Source organism: Peromyscus eremicus, chromosome 4, assembly GCF_949786415.1.
Source record: "Peromyscus eremicus chromosome 4, PerEre_H2_v1, whole genome shotgun sequence".
In the NCBI taxonomy this organism is placed as follows: Eukaryota; Metazoa; Chordata; class Mammalia; order Rodentia; family Cricetidae; genus Peromyscus; species Peromyscus eremicus.
In genome coordinates, this window is record NC_081419.1 from 126,014,285 (window position 1) to 126,039,367 (window position 25,083).

The 25,083-nt window shown below is 51.3% G+C and overlaps 1 protein-coding gene across 1 annotated transcript; it reads left to right on the plus strand.

Annotated features, from left to right (window-relative positions):
- Window positions 1-632: 632 nt before the first annotated feature.
- On the plus strand, window positions 633-24,858 carry Xkr7 (XK related 7). Its single transcript, XM_059259686.1, has 3 exons — window positions 633-1,216; window positions 22,590-22,792; window positions 23,903-24,858. Exons 1-3 carry the CDS (start codon window positions 633-635, stop codon window positions 24,856-24,858), a joined length of 1,743 nt encoding a protein of 580 aa, XP_059115669.1.
- Window positions 24,859-25,083: the final 225 nt, after the last annotated feature.

Genomic DNA, 25,083 nt, shown 5'->3' on the forward strand with positions numbered 1-25,083 from the left:
GAGCAAGAAACCGCAACTCAGAACTGCAGTTTCTCAGCTTGAAAAAGACAATGAAAAAAAGAGACCTCTCAAGATCAAAGGAGGGGATGGAACAATAAGTGAACACGGGGGAACTAGGAAGTGGCGTTGGAATGGAGTGACTGCTAAAGGGTCACGGCAGGTACCCAAGCAGCTGCTCCTACTCCTTTTTGTTCGCAGACCCTGGCCTTTCACCCTCCTTGGGGCATTGCAAGACCCAAATCACCGGAGGTACCGCAGGAGATCAATGGAAGAGGAGAGGATAGGGCGGGAGCAGTCAAAGAGAAGTAGGGTCCGGGGGGAGGCCAGAGGCAGAATGCATGTGGTTGGGGCCCACGCCTCCGAGGAAGCCATGCAAGGGTGACCCGGGATGCTCTCCCCGCCCCGGCCCCCTCCCTTCCCAGGGGGGCGGCCCACATCCAGGCCGGAGTCCGGGTGGGGCGGCGCCGGCAAGGATGAATAATTGAGGTAGAGGGGAGGAGGTAGAGGGGAGGAGGAAGAGGAGCGGCGGAGGAAGAGCGGGAGGCGGGAGCCGCCCGCGCAGGGTCCTCCCCACTCCGCACCCCACCCGCTCCGCCGCCCGGAAGTCGCTCCCCGCCTCCTGCTCCGCCAACATGGCCGCGAAGTCGGATGGAGCGGCGGCCGCGGCCGGCCCGGGGCCCGAGGGGCCGGCGGGAGCAGCCCGGGGCGGGGCAGGAGGGCGCGGGGAGGTAGCGGCGGAGATCGCGGGCCCGGGCCCGGCGGCGGCGGGGGGCCCGGGGCCGCGCTACGAGCTGCGAGACTGCTGCTGGGTGCTGTGCGCGCTGCTCGTGTTCTTCTCCGACGGCGCCACCGACCTGTGGCTGGCGGCCTCCTACTACCTGCAGGGTCAGAACACCTACTTCGGCCTCACCTTGCTCTTCGTGCTCCTGCCCTCGCTGGTGGTGCAGCTTCTCAGCTTCCGCTGGTTCGTCTACGACTACTCGGAGCCCGCGGGGACCCCGGGACCCGCCGTCAGCACCAAGGACAGCGACATCGGCGGAGCCGCCATCAGCACCAAGGACAGCGCTGTCGCCTTCAGGACCAAAGAAGGCAGCCCGGAGCTGGTCCCCCGGCCCGTGCAGTCCTCGGCCAGCACCTACCGCCGCCGCTGCTGCCGCCTCTGCGTCTGGCTGCTGCAGACCCTCGTTCACCTCCTGCAGCTCGGCCAGGTCTGGAGGTAGGAAAAGAGCAGGTGAAGGAAGCTTGAGTCCTGGAGTGGAATGCTGCCCCAGATCTGCTCTGGCCTTTCTAGCCCGCCCTGCTCCTGTCCTGACCCTCACCCCGACCCACTCCATCGCAGCTCTGCTTCCTTCTCAGTCAGCTCCTTGCCTCTGCCAAACTCTGTTGGACACCAGATCCATAGCTTTGATCTGACTAATAGGGCAAGAAGGGGCCAGGGACCCTTAGTGATGCGTGAGCAAGGAGGAGTTGGGGAGCACGGGGACAAGTGTTATGCTTGGAACAGGGCATAGGGATCCTTCCAGTCCTGATCCCTCCTCCATGTCCAGGTACCAAGCCTAGACTTGTGGAAATATTCACAAGTCTTTTCCAGCTCTCAGAGGCACTCAGTTCAGAATTGCAGCCCACCCCCAACAACCTGGGAGAGGCAGAATGTGAGGCAGCTAAATGACTATCCGGTCTAAACTTCCTGGTTTTGTTGAGAAAGGGTGTGGTGAATCCAGTCCATCACTCTTTGGCTCCTACTTCCTAAGGAGTTCCAGAGAGCCCCACCCCACCCCCAACAAAAGGGGCCAAGGAGATTTCGAATCTTGATTCTGACACTAGCAAGCTACTGGCTGCCCCTTAGTCCTCAGATCGGAAAACAATGCTGGGGCTCCATTCAAACTGTTCACTTCCAGGCTTCTTCCTTTGCCAGCAAGTAGGGTGCCTGCTGGGCTGAGTTAATTGGAGAGGGGGGAAATTCTAGACCACAGCTCCTCTGGAATCAGAATCACTCTAGTTCCTTGGGCTGTTCCCTGCCGTGACAAAATGAATTTGCTTACTGTGTGATCTTAGGCACACCTCCTCCTCCTCCTCCCTCCAGGTCTGTTTCCTCACCTGTGAAGTGAGAGGAAATCTCTACTCTTCCCGTCTCACTGACTTACTCTCTATCCTTCTCATCTCACACTGACTTACTCTCTACCTTCCTGTCTCACTGACTTACTGTTACAGTTTTTTAACCTGTTGGGATGACTAGGCAAGAGGAGGTCTGTGTGAGGACTCTGCAGATTGGAACCTATTTGGGGATGTAAGGAATTATCATAACAGATGTGTGGAGAGCATGGGGAAAGTCCCTCTACAGATCTACAGGATGGTTATTTACTCTGTACACTAAATTTACTTTTCACTATATTCTGCCTGACTCAGAAGATACGGTTGGACTGAGCACTGGAAACTGGACCCCTGGTGTCTGGCCCAGCTGCTCACTTGTTGTGCGTCATCCTTGCTATGTTGTCGATCCTCCTCTCTCTGCCTTAGTTTCCCCATCTTCGTCTGACAAGATGATGAGCATATTCTACTTTGCTTGCTCTGGAGTCAGGGAAGGGGAAAACACTATCCGTGGTCTTATTATTATTAGCTTGACACACAAAAATATTCATGTCTACATCCAGGAACTAATCTGCATTTATCATTCTGTGCCCAAGTGGACAGATGGTGGGTTATTTTTAGATTCTGAAATGGTAACTTCCTATTCTGGGTAGCCAAAGCTTGGTCCCCCTTTCCCTTCAGCCTAAAGTGGGCCAGCTGCCCCACAACTCACAGGCTACCCTCCTCCTCCCCATTCAGAATCCACTTACATGATGCTAATAGGAATCTTCTTTCTTAAACAGAAACCAAGTTTCTCTCAAATATGGGGGGAAAATGACCATAGATGGACATCTTGGGGGCTGGCTGGAAGTGGCTAAGAGTCCACTGGACTCTGTGGTTCTGAGAGTGAAAGAACTCTATCTACTATTTGCACTGTTCTACACTGGGAAGGTGAGAGTTGGGATGAGATGACCAGAGAGGGAACAGTCAGATGAGCGTGGGGAAACCCAACTATGGAAGTGGTTTGTGTCCATAGTATATGGTATTTGAAAAACTCAGAATCTCTCCTGGAAAAAAAAAAAAGAATTTGGCTGTAGTGGTATCAGGCCTGTAAGCATTTTAGACAGGGTTTGCATGGCCCTAGCTTGTGAATTCTTCCTCTTGATTGCATTTCTTTTAACCATTCACTTAGGCACTCAAACCCTGATTTACACTGCCATTGCAATTATTTTATTAAGCACTCACTTTCTGCCAAGCCCACTGGTTGCCTTTTTTACCTTCCTTCTCTCCTGTATCTTTTCTAATAATTCTGTCATGTGGTTAGTATTATAATTTTCACTTGGCGGATGAGGGAGCGGAGGCTGAGAGAGTGGGGCACCCTTGCCCAAGGTCACACAGTGAGCAATTGGGAGCTTTGGAACTCAAGAGTCTGCATCTTCAAAAACCAAGTTCAATTCATCCACCTTGCAATTCTGGCACCAAAGTGTCCCCCAAAGCTTGAAGAATTATGAGTCTGAGATTGTGAGATTGCATGATGACAGAAAGTCCAGCTTCTGTTGTGTGGAGATAAGAATGTGAAAAGAGGGGGAGGCAGTGGAACCCTGTGGGTAACGATGAGGAAACTGTGGATTGTGGGAAAATGCTGGATTTGGGGAGGCTGTGCTTTCAGAGGATTTATGTTTTCATATTGGTTTGAAAGTGACCTTGAGTCAGGCTCTTCCATTTCTGAGCCTCAGTTTCCCTGTGTGTGTGAAATGATATGATTAGATGCAGTGATCCTAAGGTATTATATCTTTCTCATGACCCATGACGATGTGGTACAGTGCCATATGACCACCTGCTGCCCAGAACGGTTTAAGGTCATCAGGGTCAATTTGGGGTCCTCCCCCAATACCCCTTCTATATGTAGGTTACAATTCTGTCTCCTCTGCCTCCTAATACGCCTGCCCTTTGGAGAGGTCCTGAAATGAGTTGGTCACCTGCTGGGTACTTCCCTGCATAGAATAGAAATCACTTAAAGAAAGAAGTGAGGCTGGGGTCTACAGAGAGCTGGAAAGCAATTACTGACAGCTTGACTGTTCACTAAATTCAGAATCTGCAGTCAATTAGGAGAGATCTCATAGAAATGGCTACTGGGGCTGAGAAGTGCACACCAAGCCACATTAACCAGGCTACAGTTCTGACTCTGGGTCTGTTGCCACTGAATACTCTAGACCCTTGTCCCACAAGCTTTGGATTCTTAAACATTCAGAGAAGGTAGAGAGAAGCCATCCGGTTTGGCATGCCTGGAAATTAAGTGGTGTTGGCACAACATTTTACCACATGAGCTGTTCCTGCAGATGTTTTGAGTGGTGAGGTTGGGATGACAAGGAGGGAACTGCACCTGAGCTCTTCAGATTGAAATCTGGGAGACTGCAGGTTATTCTATTCCGGATCCTGTACCCTAGTTTTGAAGTTCAATCATAAAGATAATTTCAACTTTTCAGGCCTGTAGACTGCCTTCAAAGGCCAGGAGGATCACATAGACATGGGTGCATGGAGTGTCAGACAAGGGGGTGTCTGACAAGTTCTGGGAAACAAGTGTCCTAGACACAACAAAGGTACCACCTGGTCCCTCTAATGATGCCATGAGAAATCATGGATCTAATATGGCCAGGTCTTGATTTCTCAAGGGAAATGGGAATTAGGAAATTGGGAAATCAACTACTAAGATTTTTTTTTTTTAAGAAAAAAATAGTTTCAGTGAGGGCCAATGAAATGGCTCAGTGGGTGAAGGTGCCTGCTACCAAGTCTGTCTGACAATCTGAGTTCACTCTCCAGGACACCATGGCAGAAAGAGAAACTGATCCCCAAAAGTTGTTCTCTGACCTCTACACCTGTGAAGTGGCACAGGTACAGGTACAGGTACACACACACACACACACACACACACACACACACACACACAGAGAGAGAGAGAGAGAGGGAGAGAGAGAGAGAGAGAGAGAGAGAGAGAGAGAGAGAGAGAGAGATTAAAAAGTAGTATCAGCCAAAAGAAACTTTGGAGTGTGTGTGGGGGCGGGGGTGTCTTCTTTACATAACCCCAGGCAAACATTTCCCAAGAGATAAAGTCCTTTCACACAGACATTATTAGTTGAAATGTAAAAGGAGGGAGCTCATAGACACTGCACACCTACCATGTTGCAGCAGGGGCAATTTGGAATGTTCCAGACATCTTGCTTGCATTAAAACCCTCCCTCAGTGGTGACTGATACATTCATTCATCCGACAAGGAAGCAAAACCCAGAGAAGTCAAGGAACTTGGCTGAGGTCACAGGAGTGAGGGGGAGGGAAGGTGCCTACCCCTTTGTCTAGTTCCCAAACCCAGCCCCATCCCTATCATGACACACTGGGTGTTAAGAGAATCATAGGGAAATGCCTTGAGGCAGCAGCAGACTGAGTTCTGGGGAGGAGAGCAAACAGATCCCTTGGTGGGGCATGAATCTGGCCATTGGCTGGACACCAGGCTGTCCTTATCCACCTCCCACCCCAGCCCTCTGAGCTGTTAAGCCACTGAAGGCTGTTAAGCCAATTAAAGTCCCAACTCTGCCTCCTCTGACCCTGTGGGCAGCAAAGCAGTAAGCCATGAATCCCGCTCTCCCTAATCTTGAACTCATGGGCCCCGGCTTTACCCAGATAAGCATGGCTTCCTAAGCCAATTAGTGTGAGGAGACCTGGCATGGGATTCCTCCCAGCTGTCAGAGTCTGAGCACCTTGAAGTGGGGAGGAAGGGAGGCAGCGGTGAGCTTCTAGGTCCCTCTAACAGCTCACCGAGTCCAGCTGTTCTATCTCTGCCTGTGTGTGCCAGTGAGCCGTACACCCCAGAGGGCTTCTGCAGTGAGTCAGTGCTGCTGTGAAATCAGGCTCCGGGTTCCCCTCTGGGAAGCTGGATCATTGGTGTAATGTGAAGAACACGAACTCTGGATTCAGGGTCTGTCTCCACTCAGATCCTGCACCCACTACCTTGTCCAGCCACATAGTCTCCATCCCTTCGAAAGCAGAGACTAACACTGTACCTGTCTGCTTCTCATGTTGTTTTGTGTCATGTGCCAAGGACTTAGCAAGGGCTAGTCCCACTATTTAAGTATTCAAACCCTGGTAGCAGAGTAGGTGAGATGTCTTGGCAGGTAAAGGCGAAGGCCATAAAGCCTGACAACCTGAATTCAATCCCAGGGACTCACATGGTGGAAGGAGAGGACCCCTGAGTTCCACATGTGAGCTGTGGCACACATATGCCACCCCTACACATATGCACACAGAGTAAATTAATTTAAACATAATTTAAAAACTGGTAGCTGCCGTTAGCACCGTTATTGTTCTGTGAGCAGTAGCCAGGGGTGAGGGCAGGGGGCTGTAAGCCACAGTGACATGGCACTCATGTATTTTATCTGCGGTCACTCATTCAGCAGGTATTTATGGAGCACCTGCTGTATACCTGGAACTGTTAAAAGTGCCAAGGGTAAAAGCGTGATTAAGATGGCAGTGTGAATAATAGTGGGTCACATGGTATTAATGCTACGGGAAAAGATGAAGTAGGGGCTGGGGTGGGGGGATGGTTCAGCGGGCGAAAGCCCTTGCTGCACAGTTGTGAGGAGCTGAATTCTGATGCCTAATACTCACATAAAAAGCCATGTGTGCCTGTAACCCAAGTGCTGGGGGTGCAGAGACAGGAGGATGGCTAGGACTTGTTGGCTGATAGTCTTACCCCACAGTCAGTGAAAGACCATGTTCCAAGGGAATAAGGCGGAAAAGGAAAGAACGGGATACTCGGTACCCTCCTGTGGCCTCCGTGTGTACAACTGCACGTGCACCCAGGCACGTACACCACACACACAAAGCTGAACAGGGCAAGGAACTAGTGAGTGGCAGGGCAGGTGATCTGGGAAGGGAAGCCTCACTAAAGAGGTGGCATGTGGGTAGATGGCTGGACTAGTCAGGGAGAGGTGTGGGAGGGGTCTCAGGAAGGGCAAGGGTGTTGCAGGCATAGAGAAACAGACCAGCCAGAAGTGCTGAGAGGCAGCATCAGTGAGGGGCAGATGAAGTGAGGCTTGTGGTACAGGGCCTTTAGACTCCAATGGGGGAGCCCAGAGAGTCTGACCAGAGGAGAAGCTATGGACTCGTTTTTTTTGCAGTATCCACTCTGGCTGCTGAGTGAAGAACGGACTGCTGGGAGGTTGGGGCGAGTCTGGGGACACAGAAGTCTCCATAAGATCTAGGTGAGCAAGGATGGGGCTGAACCAGAGTGGTGGCAGCAGAGGTAGGACTCCACATCAGGCTGGGTCCACAGGATCTCTGTCTTTCTCTGGGCCTTCCTTGGTTTCCTCATTCATGGGGAAAATGTCCACAACCCATTAGCCAGAACCGGCTATATCCTTGCATCTGCCACTTTGTGTGACTTTGGGTAAAGCCGTAACTTACCTGTGTCTTGGTAACAATAATTCCATCGTTTGGCTTGGGGTGTGATAAGCTAAATAATATATGTATCATGTTTAGCACCTCTTGCCTGGAACACAGCAGCACTCGATTGTAATCAGCCCTGGCTATTTTCATAAATACCTGTGACAGGGGTCGCAAGTTAGGGTCTGTAGTCTTTCCAGACTGCGTCAGGGTCCTCTCACTGTCATTTTAGCCTTGGTACCCATTTTTCTTGCGTTGGTTATGAGTCTAGCATTTTGAATCATCACACCCACATCTGAAACATGTTTACGACTGCTTGGACTTGGCTGCGGCCCTTCACAAATGTTCCTCCCTGTGCTGAACTGGCAGGGTTGTTCCAGTGTGGTCTCCCCGCCCACCTCCAGGGAGACCCTGGCCAGCGGCTCCCTCCGCTCCACCCTTCCTTCCTCCTGCCATCAGGGCGGCAACAGTGCACCAGAGCTTCTCCTAACAGACACAGAGGCGGCAGTTAGGCCCTGTCCTCTGTTTGATCTATAAAGACCACACAGGGGAGAAACCCTGGGGAGCCAGGGAGGGCGGGCTGCAAGGAAATGGCTTTGAACCCCAGCAGCTGGGGCAAACGTCCCTGGGGAGAGGAGGAGGCAGTTTGAGATCTACTCCATTCACCACCCTGTCTTTGTGAAGGTGTCCAAATTCTTGTCCCGGGAAATGCTATCAGCTTCCTCCACCGTGTCCCTCCCACCTCACCTCACCCCCACCCGACTCTCCCCACAGCCAAAGGCAGTTGGGGATCCTGGATCTGATATTCAGGAGCCCCAAGATGTTCCCGGCTCCCCTCCTCCCCATCCTGCATCAGAGCTTTTGGCTTCACCCTCTGTCTCCAGGCCCCAGAAGCAAGCCACTGGTCCCTGATGCCCAGGGGCTGCTTTCTCAAGCAGCATCCTTTCTCACTCCCCACCAGGGAACTTCTATACACTCTTTGTACTGACTGATTTTATGTCAACTTGACACAAGCTAGAGTCATCAGAGAGAAAGGAGCCTCCATTGAGAAAATGCCTCCATGAGATCCAGCTGTAAGGCATTTTCTTAATAACGATCAGTGGGGGAGGGTCCACTCCATTGTGGGTGGTGCCACTCCAGGGCTGGTGGTCCTAGGTTCTATAAGAAAGCAGGGTGAGCAAGCCATGGGAAGCAAGCCAGTAAGCAGCACTCCTCTATGGCCTCTGCATCAGCTCCTGCATTCAGGTTCCTGTTCTGCTTGAGTTACTGTCCTGACTTCCTTTGGAGATGAACAGCAATGTGGAAGTGTAAGGCAAATAAACCCTTTCCTCTCCAACTTGCTTTTGGTCATGGTGTTTCATCACAGCAATAGTCACCCTAAGACACCCTTCAAGACCACACTCCGTGTTGTCTCTTTCTCAAAGCTTTCCCCAAACAAACTCAAAACTGCCCTGAGCCCCTCACACCATCTCCCATTTCTTCAACCAAGCAAAGGTCATCTTAATAACCTAAAGTGGAAATTGCTTGGCAGTTTTGTTTATGGAAGAGCTATGCACTCCAGCCTCACCCACAATTGTCTCGTTGGGAAGAGGTGTGATTAAGGGAGATTTCCACTTGCTGATTAGATTTTGGGTTTTCTTATGTTTTGAGACAGAGTCTTTTGTGTCCCAGGCTGGCCTTGATGGCCACTAAGTGGCCTCAGGTGACCTTGAACTTCTAATCTCTTCAAGATCTAGGTTTTTAGGGCATGCACCACCACACTCTGATTTATGTGGTGCTAGGAATCAAACTCAGGACTCAGTCCATGCTAGGCAAGCACTCCATGGCCTGAGCTACATCTCCAGCCCACAGTTAGATATTTCTTGTATTGTCTGAAGATTTTACTTCTGATTTTTAGTTCACTAGGACACAAATGTATACATTCATGTCTGTTGTAAAAATCAGCTATTTTGATGGGTGTGGTAGCACCTGCCTCTGTAATTCCAACACTTGGGAGACAAGTAGATCTCTGAGAGTTCAAGGCCAGACTGGTTTATGTAGAGAGTCAGCTAGGGCTACATAGCGAGACCCTGTCTCAAAAAATAAAGAATATTACTAAAAATTGGAGTTATTGTTTATTAAGACTCAGATTATATCATCGCATCTGTGACAGACAGGATGAAGCACAAGGACCCACAGAAACAAAACCCTCTCCTGCCACCGCCATAGTTTTCAATGAGCCACTTGACTTCTCTGAACCTTGGGTTTCTTCTCATCTGTGAGGAAGGGATACTAGTTCCTGTGTGAATGGCCACTGTGCTGGCATGGTGAGAGAATACATAGACCACATTCTATACATTTTTAAGCATTTTTCAGCCCATGATAGTGTTCAGTGTTAACTAGCATTATTGACTCATTTTATAGATGTGAAACTGAGTTACAGAGAGGAATAGCCTCCCATTTGGCAGCAAAGCCAGGGGTGAAAGCCATGTGGTCAAACCTACCCTCCCCCCGACTGTGTGTGAGTTCTAAGCCATCCCTCCTTCTGCTGGCTAAGAGTATGCTTCTTTAAAAAGATTTTTAAAAGTTATATGTATACATGTGGATGTGTGGGTGTGTGATTCTGAGTGCAGTTGCCCTCCGAAGCTAGCAGAGGTCAATTGATCCTGGCTTAAGTTACAGGCAGCTATGAGCTGCCTGCTTTGGGTGTTGGGAACTGGACTCAGGTCCTCTGCCAGAGCAGCAAGTGCTTTTAATGGCTGAGCCGTCTTTCCAGTGTTGATTAAATATATATATTTAAATCTTTTGTGTGCACATGTGTGAGTGTGTGTTTGTGCCTTCATATGTCAGTGCAAGAGTGGACACGCTCTGGGCATGTGTAGAGGTCAGAGGACAACCTTGGATGGTCAGTCCTAGCCTTACACCTTAAGACAGGGGTTCTTGTTGCTTTGCGATTGTGTACACCAGGCTAGCTGGCCCACCACTTTCTGGGGACTCTCCTGTTTCTGTTTCCCATCTCACCATAGGAGTGCTGGGATTACAGGCCCACACACTCCTGCACTGCCCTCACCACATACACATACAAATACTTTACGTGGGTTCTGGGGATTCAAATGCTAGTCTCCACACTTACACAAGTGCTTTACCCATTGACCCATCCCCCAGCCGGGTTGAGTGTGTTCTTGTAGACCGATCAATCAGGTATTATTTTGGGAATGGGAAGAAACAAATCAGAAAAGCATCTAAAATGTTTTATTTTAATGTAAAATAAAGTACCTGCTGTTAACATTCTGGGCTCTTTCTCTGCTGTCCCCTGGGCTCATCACTCACTCCTGTCAGCCCATCTGGCTGGTTTTCCCACAGATCACAAGCCAGGGGAGGCCTGGCCTTGTCCTTGTTACCTCTGCTGGCCTTGCGTCCAGCCAGCTCCTGGATGAGAAGCCCGCTGGAACAGGCTTTGGCTTCCGTAGCTGTGGTATCAGAACTAAGGCAGTGTAAAAGCCTGCAGCTTGGGCACAGCAGTGAGGTTGCTGGAACTCCAGTCTCAGCCTTCTGCTGCCCGTGGGCTGAGGGTAAGACTAAACATAGCAACCCTGAGTCCAGTTCCCCAGAGGAAAAAGGCATAGCTGACTTGGGAAACAGAAGAAGCAAGATTCCTTGTGTGAAGTGGGTGCTTAGTAATGTTAACGTGAATTGAAAAGCATCTCTGAGGTCAGAGTCCTAGGCAAGTCATTTTCTCTGTCTGCAAAGTTCATATGGGGCCTTGAGAACTTTGGCCTGAGTTTTCCCAGGGCTCAGGAAAGAAAACAAAGCAGCAGAGAGCACTCTGGTGCTGGGCAGGTCAGGATCCTGTCACCTTGTAGCTGTGTGATCCCGGTCAGAATGGCCTCATCAGCCCGAGCTTGTCTATAAAGTGGAAGAGATGATGGTTCAGCCTCTGGGTTCTTCCAGAGATGCCAGCACTTGTCACAGGGTGCATCCTCTGAAAACATGGGGTGCACTGCCCTTGTGGTCTGAGTTGCAGCCAATCCTATAGCTTAGTAACAAAAGGGGAGGGGCTGGAGAGGAGCCCTTGGGGTCCTAATTCTCAATAAGCCTCACCTACTGAGCCCCACCAAGGAAGGATCCTTGTTCTGTGGCCCCAAGGTAGTGTGCACACAGATGATCCAAGGTTAAACTGAGGTGGGGTCTTTTGCATAATAGCAAGAAGACCTCGGTGCTCTTGCAAGGGCACAAGTGCCCACCAGCCGAGGGTGTGGAAGAGGTGCCTAGCTGGCAGAGATGCTGTAAGCAGTAACTTTACTTCAGTTTAAAGGACAAACTGGATGACTGTAAAGCCCCTTATGGTTTCAACCCACGGCCTTAACTTGGGGTCTTACCATACCGAGTCCCATGCTGCTGGACTGCTAGGCTGCAGGCCGCAAACCAGAGACATCCGAGGAGACCCAGCCCGGGATGTGTTCGTTCCGCATAATGTTATCTCACCTTCTTTCCATTGCTTTCATTTTGTGTATTTACGTTTTAAATTTACTTCACCTGTTACTTTTTACAGTGCTGGGATCAAATCCAGCACCTTACACATGCTAGGTAAGTGCTCTACCCCTGAGCTAGATCCCTGGCATCACCTGCTTCTTAAAGTAGTGTTTTAGTTTTTAGTATGCAAAATTTTAAACACATACAAAAGCAGAGTGACTAGGTGGACGAACCTCACGTTGTATCATTAATGTCATTGACTGCTGGCCAGCCTGGTTTTGTAGACCTCAGGGCTGTCTGCCGACTCTGTGGGGTCAACAGTGTTCTGTGTCTTCGGTATCTAACGTGGTAGCCTCCGGCCCTTGGAATGGGAGCAGAGGGATGGATGAAACACATTTTTTTTTTTTTTTTTTTTTTTTGGTTTTTTGAGACAGGGTTTCTCTGTGTAGCTTTGCGCCTTTCCTGGAACTCACTTGGTAGCCCAGGCTGGCGTCGAACTCACAGAGATCCGCCTGGCTCTGCCTCCCGAGTGCTGGGATTAAAGGCGTGCGCCACTACCGCCCGGCCGAAACACATTTTTTTTTTTTTTAAAGATTTATTTATTTATTATGTATACAGTGTTCTGTTTGCATGTATCCCTGCAGGCCAGAAGAGGGAGCCAGATCTCATTACAGATGGTTGTGAGCCACCATGTGGGTGCTGTGAATTGAACTCAGAACCTCTGGAAGAACAGTCAGTGTTCTTAACCTCTGAGCCATCTCTCCAGCCCCCGAAACACATTTTTAAGTGAATTAAATGTCTCAAAATTTATTTTTGTTGTATGTGCACGAGGGTTTTCCATGTAGGTGTGTGTGTACCATGCGCAGGTGTGTGCAGGTGTGTGTGTAGGTCAGAGGACATTCTCCAGGGTCGCTTCTCCTTTTGTTTGAGACAGGAGTCTCTCATTGGCCTGGAGCTTCACCAAGAAGTCTAGACTATCAGGCCAGTTAACTTCTGGGGATCAGCCTGTCTTAGGCTCCCAGTTTGCCATCACTGGGATTGCAGGTGTGGACTGCCATGCCTGGGTTTTTAAAGTTTCATTTTTATGTATGAAAGTGTTCTGCCTGCATGGATGCTTGTGCACCATGTGTGTGCCTGGTGCCTGCAGAGGTCAGAAGAAGGCATTGGATCCCCTGGAACTGGAGTTCCAGATGGTTGTGAGCCACCATGTGGGTGCTGGGAACCAAAGTCAGGTCCTCTGGAAGAGCAGCCAGTGCTCTAAACCACCGAGCATGCGATGCGTATTAACCCAGGAAGGCTTTCTTTTAAAATCATGTGATATTTCTTTATTTAGTTGCCGTAATTTCCAGCCCAGGACTTTCCTTTTTCCATTGATATCCTAATTGCCAGCTGGGCTTGAGAAATGCATAAGGGAAAACATTGAATTCCATATTCTGTCAATGAATTCCATATTCTCCCAGGGCATAGATGGTTAGAGCTGAGGCATGGCTGCCACTTCAGATGGGACATGCCTCTGTAGCTTCCCAGAGCCCCAGAAAATGAAATCAGCTCAGTGCTCAGAGCACTCTACTTCTGAAATCTCTGTCAAACCACAAACAACCAGATGTGATTCTTCCTCTCTGCGTTAGTTTCCCGGTACCTTCAAATGTCACCAGGAGATTAGAATCAAGGCCTTTCCCACTGTCTCCTGACAGCCTAGCTCCACCCAGAGACAGAGAGGAAGAGAAAGAGCCAAAAAAGGACCTTCAGAGAACACGGAGCTGAGTTTTAGTCTCTCCTGCACATCACCAACCCATAACATAGATGGCAAAGTTGAGGTCCAGAGAAAGGAGACCAGAACTTGATCCCAAATACTTTGCTTCAGAGCAGCTGTCTGTTTTTCTACTCATAGGCAAGAATACGGGCCCTGGCTGGGAGCTGATGAGAGAGGGCGGGATGGGAGAAAGTCACGGGTTTTTAGCTAGGGCCTAAAGTCAGTGGCCGGAAGTATTTGGCCTGAGGCCAGCAAGGAAGAGGGGATGTGACTCTGCAGGGGCTGTGAAGGAGGAGGGAGACAGCCTGGCTCCCTGCACCACGTGAAATGGGAGCCAAACGTGTAAAATCACATTCTTTACTGACATTTAGGATTCTTTTGGCTGCCAACCCCAGGAAGGGCCTATTTTCGCATCCTTGCAGGAGCGCTCAGAATTGAGGGGTAAACCAATGGGAAGAGGTGTTGAAGCCCCCCTTCCTGGGCGGCACCGTAGAAGCCACAGGTGGAGGCCAGGTTCCTTGGGTAGCTTGACCCACACCCTCCCTGCTGGAATGAGGGGCAGCACCCCGTCTTGAGACACGCCTCCAGTGGTTCCCATCTGTGGACCTTGGGCCCGATCTCTCCTCCTTTTTTTCCTTTTTTGATAAAAGGCCATCCTTCACTCTCACCTGTCAGGCAGCATACCCTCCACTCTCGTCCCCTTGTAGTGAGTTCCCCACAGCTAAGTGTCACCTCTAAAACTACTGCCCCACTGAAAACCTTCCTGGGTCACGTGGTAAAGACCATCTCACACACAGCCCACCTCGTCTCTCCCTTTCTCCCCCTCGCTAACCTCAGGACCTTTGCTCAAGCTGTTTCCTCTCCCAGACTCTCCCTCCTCTTCCCTTTTCACCTGCTTAGCTCATGTGCCTGCTTCGGACTGATCAGCAAGCACGACTTCCAGAAAATTTCTCCTGGCTGCTAACCCTTCTCCAGTCCCACTGGTTTCCTCTATGCTGAGCTGACCCTGTTTGGGACATGACTGGAGCCTGGGAAACATGTTCTTCTGTTTGCATGCAGATTTCATCGACGTCCAGACGTCCATTATTTAAGAGTCCCTAGCACACGGGTTGGGTCTCCTCTTGCCCACCCCTGTGTCTACCATAGTTCTTGGCACATAATGGGTTCTCAGAAAAATTTGGGAAATAAATGTCAAGTGCAGTTGAAAAGATAGTTCAATGACAGGGCACATGCTTATTCGTCCCTCCTCTCTGTCTCTCTCTCTGTCTCTCTCTCTGTCTCTCTGTCTCTCTGTCTCTCTCTGTCTCTGTCTGTCTCTGTCTCTGTCTCTGTCTCTGTCTCTCTCTCTCTCTCTCACACACACACACACACACACACACACACACACACACACACACACACCCCACATCAAATGAATGGATTCCTATCCACAGACGTCATAGGTCGCAGTGAAGATTTTAGCAGGGTACAAAACAGAATGTATTGAATGAATGGCAGTTACTTTCGGCAGGGGGTAGAGACACCCCACCCCACAAAGAGAAACTCACCTAGCCAGGTCTCCTCTGACCCTCTGTTCTCAGGGACAGCCAGCCTAGAAGCAGTCTCAGCCTTGCCAGAAACTACCAACCCTCCTTCAGTTAGTAATTTTGACTTTTGGCTTTGTTTAGTGACAGAGTCTCACTATGAAGTACAGACTAATTGGAAGTTACTGTGTAGCACAGGCTGGCCTTGGACTTACAGAAATCCTTCTGCCTCAGCTTCCTTATTTTGTATTTTGAGATGGGGTCTCACTATACAGTCTGGGCTGGCCTCAGACCAGCAATTCTCCTGCTTCAGCTTCCCAAGCACAGGATTACAGGCGAATATCATCATACCTGGCTAGAAAATACTAGGCCTCCTTTCTGATAAGGCCTCTGAGTGGACAACCCCTTCAAGAGGCCTGGCTTAAGTGTCTTATACCATATTACCACTTTCCCGTTTCCTAATTGCGCTGGGAGGTTGCTGCTTAATGTGAGTTGATATCATTCTCGATAAGCCCTGCACACTGTCCTTTGTCATCCTACAAGATGGTAAAGAGCTTGGAGGATGGGAGTCCTGCTGTCTCCCCAGCCCCACCCTCAGCCTGCAGGTGTCACAGGGTGGGGTCCATCTTGGAGACAGAGGTCTTTAGCAGGCTGCTTCCTGGATGGAACAGGCAGAGCGGGGGAGCCTCTGGAAGCTGCTGTGGTTTTGGCCCAGAGCCCTGAGGGGGAGTGGGGAGGGGCGAGAACACACGCTCAGAAACTCGGAGACCGACAGATGGAGGAGCTGAGGATGTGAGAGACACAGACAGACAGAAAGGAACCCAGAGTCAGGAAGAAGAGAATCAAGCAGGGGAGGACGGCTGGAAAACGGGCAGTCATGCCGAGCTACGAGCTGAGCAGCAGGCCAGCAGATGGACCAGTCAGTGACGGACTGGGAGCCCCAGGCAGACAGACCCACAAGGAGAAAGCATAGCTTGTGTCCACAGGGCAGACAGTCAGATGACTGGATGACAGAATGATGTGTAGTTCACGGGGTAGACAGGTGGGCTGGCTTGGAGTCCCTGCAAAAGACTCATAGATTGACCCACCATGGTACAGGAATGGATAGAGAAGACTGCCATTCAAGGGACAGGCACTGACCTGGGGTCTGAGGCCAGGTTTGCCTGTCTCAATGTCTAAAACCAGTGACAGACACATCACCTCATGCTAGAGACTCTGGGGTGGCTCAGCAACGAGAGAGAGATGGGAAAAGCCCAGATGTTTCTCAGGAACATTGAGCCCCACCCCTCACATTCCCCCTCCTTCTGTCCATTAAAGCAAATCCCTTGGGCTCTGAAAGATGCTGGGTCACAGGGGTGACCTGGTAGGGGAAGAAGAGAGAGTTCTCCGCATTTATTGACCCTGCTGCCTGCCCATGGGGGTTATAGAGTCCTGAGGTAGCTGTCGATTTTGGGCAGGTGGATTCAAACACTAACTGTTGGCCTCGCTACTTCTCAGACCAGGCATTTTTGCTCCCAGCCCACCTGTTTATGCTTACTGGTTCTTCAGATTTCTCTTCGAGAGCATGCTTCGTCTCTCCTTAGCATGAGACAGTGAGTTGGAGGCTGGCGAGATGGCTCAGAAGGCAAAGGCCCTTATCCCCAGGCCTGACCACTTGATTTGGGTCTCATGGGAGGAGAGAGCTGACTCCTGCAGGATGTCCCCTGACCTCCACACATGGCACAACGTACCTATACACGTGTGTATACACACACACACACACACACACACACACACACACACACACCAATGAATTTTTTGTTTGTTTTAAAGACAGGAAGTCAGAAACGACACAACAGGGTTCATGTCTGTAATCCTAACTCTTGGGAAGACAAATCTCGTGAGTTTGAGGCCATCCTGGAGTATTTAGCAAATACCAGGCCAAATATATATATCTTGCAAGACTCTATCTCAAAAAAACAGATGAAGACTGGGAACCAGAAAGTTTGGTCCCAATAGATGTCTCCATACCCCTATAAAATAAGAACACAACCTACAGTGGCCTGTAGGTTAAGAGCTCGCACTGACATCTGAGAATCATAGAGGAAAGTAGCCTAACCAGGCTAGAGGGGCACCAGGGAAGACTTCCCGGAGGAAGAACAGCAGAATGGATGGAAAGTGGGGTTCTGGGAAGTGTTCTAACTTTGTGCTGACTGAGACAGAGGCCCAGGGCCTGCTGAGACCTGAAAGGAGACATATATGAGACTCAACTCTGGTGACCAATACAAGCAAGGTCCCTGCCTCATGAGCACCAGTGACAGAATGGAAAGAAAACGTCTAGGGCCTGGGGATGGAGCTCAGTTGGCAGAGTGCTTGCACAGCATGCACAAAGCCCTGGGATTGATCCCAGCGCTTCATAAACAGGATGTGGTGTCTCACACCGGCAATCCCAGCACTCAGGAGATAAGGCTGGAGGATCAGAAGTAAGGCAGGCGTGTGATGGACTAGAAGGATCCTTGGAAGTGAGAAGCAGCAATGTGGGACGGGTGGCCTCCTCAAAGAATGTGTCAGGAGAGCTGATGAGGAGCCTGCCAGAGCAGGATCTGGGGAAGAGTGTTCCAGGCTGAGCGAGCGTGCAGCAAGTGAGAAAGTCCTGAGGCTGGAGCAAGTCTGGCAGGGAACTTCCGATGCAGCTGGGGTGTGGGGAACAGACAGTGGTTGGAGACACCGTGAGAGAAATGGGCAGGCCAGATGGTTGGGAGCCTGCGAGCTGAGGGGAGAAGCTTGGGTTTCATTGTAAGTGTGATTAGAGGCCTGTGTGAGGTTTCCAGAAAGGGGGTGACCTGATCCCTCAGGCTTTAGGAATTCCTTGCTGGTTGCTATGTGTGGAATGGACTGTAGGGGGCAGGAGTGGCTTCGTGGAGACCCACAGAGAAGGCTGACTTGGCTGTCCTAGCAAGAGGCGATGGGAGGTGCCTGTACCAGGGTGTAGCACCCACCTGAGAGACAGATGGGGCAGGGACTGGAGAGGTGGATGGGAGTAGGACTGGATGCATTTTGGAGAAAAGCAAGTCTGGGTTCCTTGTCTTGAGATGGGGTGTCCTGTGTGGGTGTTACCAGTCCCATCCGTGGTGACATCCGCTTCTTTCAACTTCCTTTCAAACAGAGAAGGCAGTGGAGAGTGCAGTGGGATTCCTGGAGGAGGTTCCAAGAGCAGTTGCTTGGTGGTCAGAAGGAGCCAGAGACCTCCACCCAAGATATGCTCCTCTTCTTTCCGCCACCACTGTGTGCACATCCCTCTACAGTTTGGAAATTACTGTTAACTCTATCACTTGATGCTTACAAGGGAAAAAAAAATAAGGTTCAGGGAAGCAGAGACCATTCAAAGCCACAAAGCAGGGTTCAGGGCAGGGCTGGGACACAAAGCCACACACCAGTATACCTCCATTTTGCCTATGGGATCTTTATTCTGGTGACTGTGGTGCAGACAGGATGACAGGTGCCAGCTCTGTTTCAGAGAAGGGGAAACTGAGGCCAGGGAAATGAGGTTTCATGTCCTGGACAGTGTTGTCTTAAGACCTCTGTGGCTCAACATCTATCAAGCATATTAAAACATAGCCACATCAAACATCAAATGTAAATTATATATAACCAGATAAAAGCCAAATTGCAAATGACTAGCTGACATCATGTTCTGTTTTTGCAGACATTTAATTAAACATTTATTAATTTTGATTCTGCAGTTTTTCCCTGGGCTTTGAAGCCAAATTTCCCCCACAAGCCTCAAACACTCTCCTAAGCCCATGAACATCTCCCAGGCCCCTGGCAGCGAGTAGTGAGTCTGACTGGAAGGAACAGCCACTGCTTTGGTCCTGTTGCCAAAAGGACCCGAGAGAGGCTGGGCTCAAAAAGGCTAGGTCTTTTGTCCCTAGGGTGCAGGGTGGTTTCTATGCTACCCTCTGACCCCCAAGCACCATGGACAGGTGGCAGAAGCCTCCTTTCCAGCCTTCTCCATCCCAGTCCTGGACGACGGGAGCCCTTTGTCTGCGGTTGGCTGGAAGCTGGCAGAGGAAAGATCAGGGGTGGGCGGGGCAGTAACGGGAGGTCTGCCAGGTGGTGATGGATGCTGGCGGGGCTGGCACCGCCCTCATCCTAACCTGGGTGGAAACAGATGGTCTCCTAGCCTCAGAGAAACTTCCAGGGTATTGCTCTTCCCCAGCTCCCCAGGTCCTTTCACATTGGACCAGCTGGCCTCTCCTTCCTGTTCGAAGTCAGAGCCACAGGAATGAGGAAGAGAGTGGGCTGTGGAGCAGGCCTGGGATGAAGGTCTGGGTTCCAGGGCCCTCAGAAGCCCTGGGGCCACCTGCCGCCCACCCCATAGCCCTCACCTCTGGCTGCTTCCAGGTCTGTTCTCTTCCGCTCTGGTGCACCACTCCCTTAGCTCAGCCCTGACACTCCAGCCGGGACCAGCCCCAGTCTCTCCTTGGCTTCCCTCCAAGCCAGCCCTCGGAGTAGGCTTTCGAGGCTCCGAGCTGATCTGATCACCTCCAATTCTGGGATTCAGATTAAAAATTAAACCTATGCTCTCCAGTCCAGATTTCCTTTTTTCAGGAACAGAACCCAGGGCCTTGTGCATACTAAGCATGTCCTCCGCTGCTGAGTAATGCCCCTAGTCCTGCAGCCTAGACATGGCTGCAGAATTTAACAAACTTCCACAATGTGATGAATTATAAAAATTCTGGTCTTTCTGTGCCCCATCTGATTAGAGGCCTCCGGTCTAGGCCCAGCCTATTCCCCTGAAAGGGTGTGGGCTCCCATTGCCTCTGCACTTTGCATCTGCCAATTCTCCTGAATGCCCTCCTCTATTGCCGTCTGTCCGTCTGTCCGTGTGTGTGTGTGTGTGTGTGTGTGTGTGTGTGTGTGTAAGATGTACTTATTTGTATTTTATGTGTATAGGTGTTTTGTCTGTATGTATGTCTGTGCACCATGTGAGTGCAGTTTCCACATAAGAGAGCATTTGATCCCCTGGAACTGGAGTTACAGGTGGTTGTGAGCCATCATGTGGGTACTGGGAATTGAACCTGGGTCCTCTGGAAGAGCAGCCAGTGCTCTTAACCACTGAGCCATCCCCTCAGCTTCCCCCACCACTAGTGTTTTTTATTGTATTTTACTGCTCCATCGGTTGATTGACTTGATAGGTTTTTTTGTTTGTTTTTTGTTTTTTGTTTTTGCGACAAAGTCTCTTCTTGTAGCACAAACTGGCCTTGAACTTGTGGTCCTCTTGCCTCAATCTCCTAAATGTTGGGATTAGAGACAGTACCACCATGCCCAGTGCCAACATGTACTTGAAAACAGAAATTAAAACCAGGCATTTCGGTGCCTATGGAAAGGGAGCTAGGAGGCAGAAGGATTAGGAATTCAAGACCAGCTTGAGCTTAAGTAAAGAGTTTGATGTCAGCCTGGTTACATGAGAATCTACCTTAAAAACAGAAACAAAATAAAACCAACAGAACCTGGCATGGTGGTACATGCCTGTAATGCCAGCATTCGAAATGTGGAGGCAAGAGGATTCGGAGTTCGAAGTCATCCTTAGCTACTTAGTTAGTTCTAGACCAGCCTGAGCTACATGAGATACTGTCAGGAAGAAGAGGGAGGTTGAGGGGATATTTCTTGTAGTAAATCTTCCCTGACTGCCCCCCTCTCCTGCCAAAGTTCCCCATCTCCCTCTCATGGAAGGGTGAGATATGAAGGGGCACAAAACCTAGTACAGAGCTAAGCTGAAGCACATCTGCTGTATGCCTGAATGATGCTGCCTGCATCCCATGTGAGAGTGGGGGGCGGGAGCAGGAGACTCCGAAAATGGGGTGACACAGGGAGATGACTTACCACCACTCATCAGAAGAAGCGCAGTCCAGTCCTGGGGTTGCCAAGCAGCCAAGGGACACAGCCCCTTTCCCTCCTGGCTGCCAGGTGTCCTCCTGGGGATGTGCCAGCAGCAGTAGCTGGGGCTGAGAGGACCCAAAATTGGATGTTCTTGGCCACATTTTGGGGAAGAGAGTCCAGGGTCGGAGCCATCAAGCCCACCCCTCTCATTATCATACAGAGACCCTGTAGCACCATGATTCTTTCTGCAAGCTGTCAGCACACCATCGATCCCCTGGTTCCAATGTCCTAGAAATGCCAGCACTTTCCCATCCCCAGTGCCTCAGTCTGAGGTTCAGGCAATAGGTCACTGGGTCTGTGTTGGACATTCTCTGCCTGTTTTCTGGGAAGCCGCTTTTAGAGAATCCCTCTGTGGTTTGGACAAAGAGCTAACCTGCCATATTCAAAGATTTTCAGGGTCTGGGCAAAGGCAGGTTCTGTGGTCACAGGGGGAAATGAGACTCAATTCCTCATACCATGTGAGCATTGCTCTTTAACATCCATCCTCTCTGCTACTTGGGCAGGGATGAGCATAGACTCAACCGAGTAAATTAGAAGTCGAGTCAGGAATTGATCTCAGGGCTTAGATCCTTCCTATCTACTCCAAGGTTATCAGAGCCACAGAAGTCAACAAACTTGCCACTACGCATTCATTCATTTGTAAACGCATGACTTGAGCACCTACTGTGCAGTAAGAGCTGAGTGTGCTGTGTTTAGCAGATGATGTAGTCACTGGCATGGAGTTTACAGCTGTGCCTAGCGGACAGTTCAATCCACTGTGCCAAGGGCTGGTGCGGAATGGGGGCGGGGTGTCTGAAGGAGGCTCCTAACTTGGGGGAGGTGGTCAGCAGAAGCCTGATATTTGAAATAGGAGCAAGACTTACCTAGGTTTGGAGCTGGGATGAGGTTAAGGAACAGGGAGAGGTGCTCCAGGTATAGGGAGCAGCAAGGGTAAAAGCCGGGTAGCTGGTGAGGAGGTCTGTTAAATATCCTGGAGCCTGTGGCCCTGTGTCAAACAACTGTTAAGTTTGTTAGGTGAGCAGCTGAGGCCAAGGAGCAATGGGTCAGGACCTGGACCTGGCACCAGCTGTGATCCATACAGGAAATCCATGGCCAAACCTCTTCCAAGTTTCCAGCAAGAAGCCGTGTTGTCTAATGGTTGGTGCCCGGAATCGAGTTCTGGTTCCGCTGTTGGCTGGCTGTGTGATCTTGGGCAAATACTATGGTCACTGGCTCCCAGTTCCTTCCTCTAAACTGGAGATGAGGACAGGACTAGGCTAGAAGCTAATGGATGCACTCAGCGCTCTGCAACCACATCCCAGAGAGGCCAGCCCATTTTACAGCCGCAGAGTAGGCTAGTGAGGTAGGGGACTCTCCCGGGGTGTAGGCGGGGAGGCTGAGGTGGGCGGGAACACGAGCCGGGAGGAGCCTGGACCTGAGCACCACTTCCCCGGCAGGTACCTGCGCGCCCTGTACCTGGGGCTACAGAGCCGCTGGCGCGGGGAGCGGCTGAGGCGCCACTTCTACTGGCGGATGCTGTTCGAGAGCGCGGATGTGAGCATGCTGCGTCTGCTGGAGACCTTCCTGCGCAGCGCGCCGCAGCTGGTGCTGCAGCTCAGCCTGCTGGTCTACCACAGCCGACAGCCAGACCTGCTGACTGGTGAGCCCCGCTCGCTCCGTGCTGGCCCCTGGGGATACCCTGCGGCCCGCCCCAAAGGCAGGCCTGCCTGGCCAGGGTTTAGGGAACCACAGGCCCTCATCACCCCTCTAGGCATTTCCAGACCTCCCCTTTCCTCTAACTCGTCTCTTCCATTCTGACACCACCCCTCAGACACCCTGGGCTCCTCTCTTTCCCCTCGCTATTACCAGGGCAGACTATATCTTGCCTCTGCCCTTTACTCCCGCCAACAAACCTTAGGCCTCCTGAGGGAGTCCTCTGCCCTCTGTGTTCTACAAATTGTTGAGTCCTGGCCTGCATCCTCTGGGGACCCATTGCTTTACAGACCTGCCCAATCACCATCAGTTTCCAGAGACTCTGTCTACCTATCCCTTCACTGGACGTCCCGGTCTCCTCCCTTGCACCAGGTCCCGTTAGCCCCAACATTGCCCCTTCTGAAACACTCCAGTCCAGTGCAGTCAGTGTCACAGAAAAGTGACATCACCTGTTTCTGAAGCACTTCATGCGCTTCCCACCCACACCCTGCCTAACCCACCCTCAGTGTCCCCGGCCTCCATCACTAGTCCTCAGGCCCCTTGAGGACACCTGCCCCCTCTCCGGCCAAGAACACAGTGTCTCACGTGGGATCCCTCCCTATCTCTGCTTGGCTCTAGCTGTCCCTTCATACCCAGGCTAATATCTTCTGATGGGTCCCCTGACTCCTCCGTGACTTAATGATCCCTTCTTGACCTCCTCCTCTTCTACTCCAGAGTCCTGGACCCTAATTTCCCACCCTCCACCAAGACCCCTGAACCCTGTCTGCCCTGTACTAGAACCCTAGACTTAATGCCCATGGAGATCAAAATCACCCCAAATCTATTTCCCTTTATACTCCCATTACCCATTACCCACAGAAGTATCCCACCTCTTTCCCTGCCCCCACCCCATATCCTTGCCCTTGAAGACCCCCAACCAGACCTTCCTCATATCTGATCCACAGACCCTTCCCTCACACCTCCACAGAACCCGGGTCCTGACCCAGAACCTCCTCTGCAGACCCAACCTGGACCCACCCCTAACCCAGCCCACCCCATCCCTACCCTGTCTCCACAGCCCTCTCCATCTCTGCCTCCCTTGTGTCCCTGGCCTGGACACTGGCATCCTACCAGAAGGTGCTGAGAGACTCCAGAGACGACAAGCGGCCCCTGTCCTACAAGGGTGCGGTAGCCCAAGTACTATGGCACCTGTTCACCATTGCAGCCCGAACCCTGGCTTTCGCCCTCTTTGCCAGCGTCTACAAGCTCTACTTTGGCATTTTCATCGTAGCCCACTGGTGCATCATGACCTTCTGGGTTATCCAGGGTGAGACAGACTTCTGCATGTCCAAGTGGGAAGAGATCATCTACAATATGGTGGTGGGGATCATCTACATCTTCTGCTGGTTCAACGTCAAGGAGGGCCGCAGCCGCCGCCGGGTGACCCTCTACTACTGCATCGTGCTGCTGGAGAACGCAGCTCTCACTGGCTTCTGGTACTCCAGCCAGAACTTCTCCACTGACTTCTACTCACTCATCCTGGTCTGCGTGGTCGCCTCCAGCTTTGCCCTGGGCATATTCTTTATGTGTGTCTATTACTGTCTCCTGCACCCCAATGGGCCCATGCTGAGGCCCCAGGCACCTGGCTGCATCTTCCCTGAAGCCCCAGGGCCCTGTGCCCCTCCAGCTGATGCCATCACAAGTCCACCAAGATCTCTGCCAAGGACTACAGGCCCTGAGCGGGACGGGGCCTCGGTGGGAGGTGAGCGAGCTGGGACTCCTACGCCACCGGTCTTCCAGGTGCGACCCGGTTTGCCTCCCACGCCAGTGGCTCGCCCCTTGCGGACAGAGGGGCCTGTCATTCGGATTGACTTGCCTCGGAAAAAGTATCCAGCATGGGATGCTCATTTTATTGACCGCCGGCTCCGGAAGACCATTCTGGCTTTGGAGTATTCTTCACCTGCCACGCCCAGGTTGCAGTACCGGAGCATGGGCACCTCCCAGGAGCTGCTGGAGTATGAGACCACAGTGTAGGCACAGTCTGCCTCCCAAAAGGGACAGGCTTGGCTGATCCCACATTGACCACAGTGTTGAGTCTGGATGTCAGGGCCACCGGGCTAAGTGGGAGTAGATCTTTGGATCCAAGAATGGCCCCACCATGGGGTTCCCTTAGGGGAGAGGGCAGCCCTGTGGAGGCCCGAGGCCTCATTTTTAGCCCTGTGGCTCATTCCCTAAGTTCTCCTGGACCAGGGCACAGGG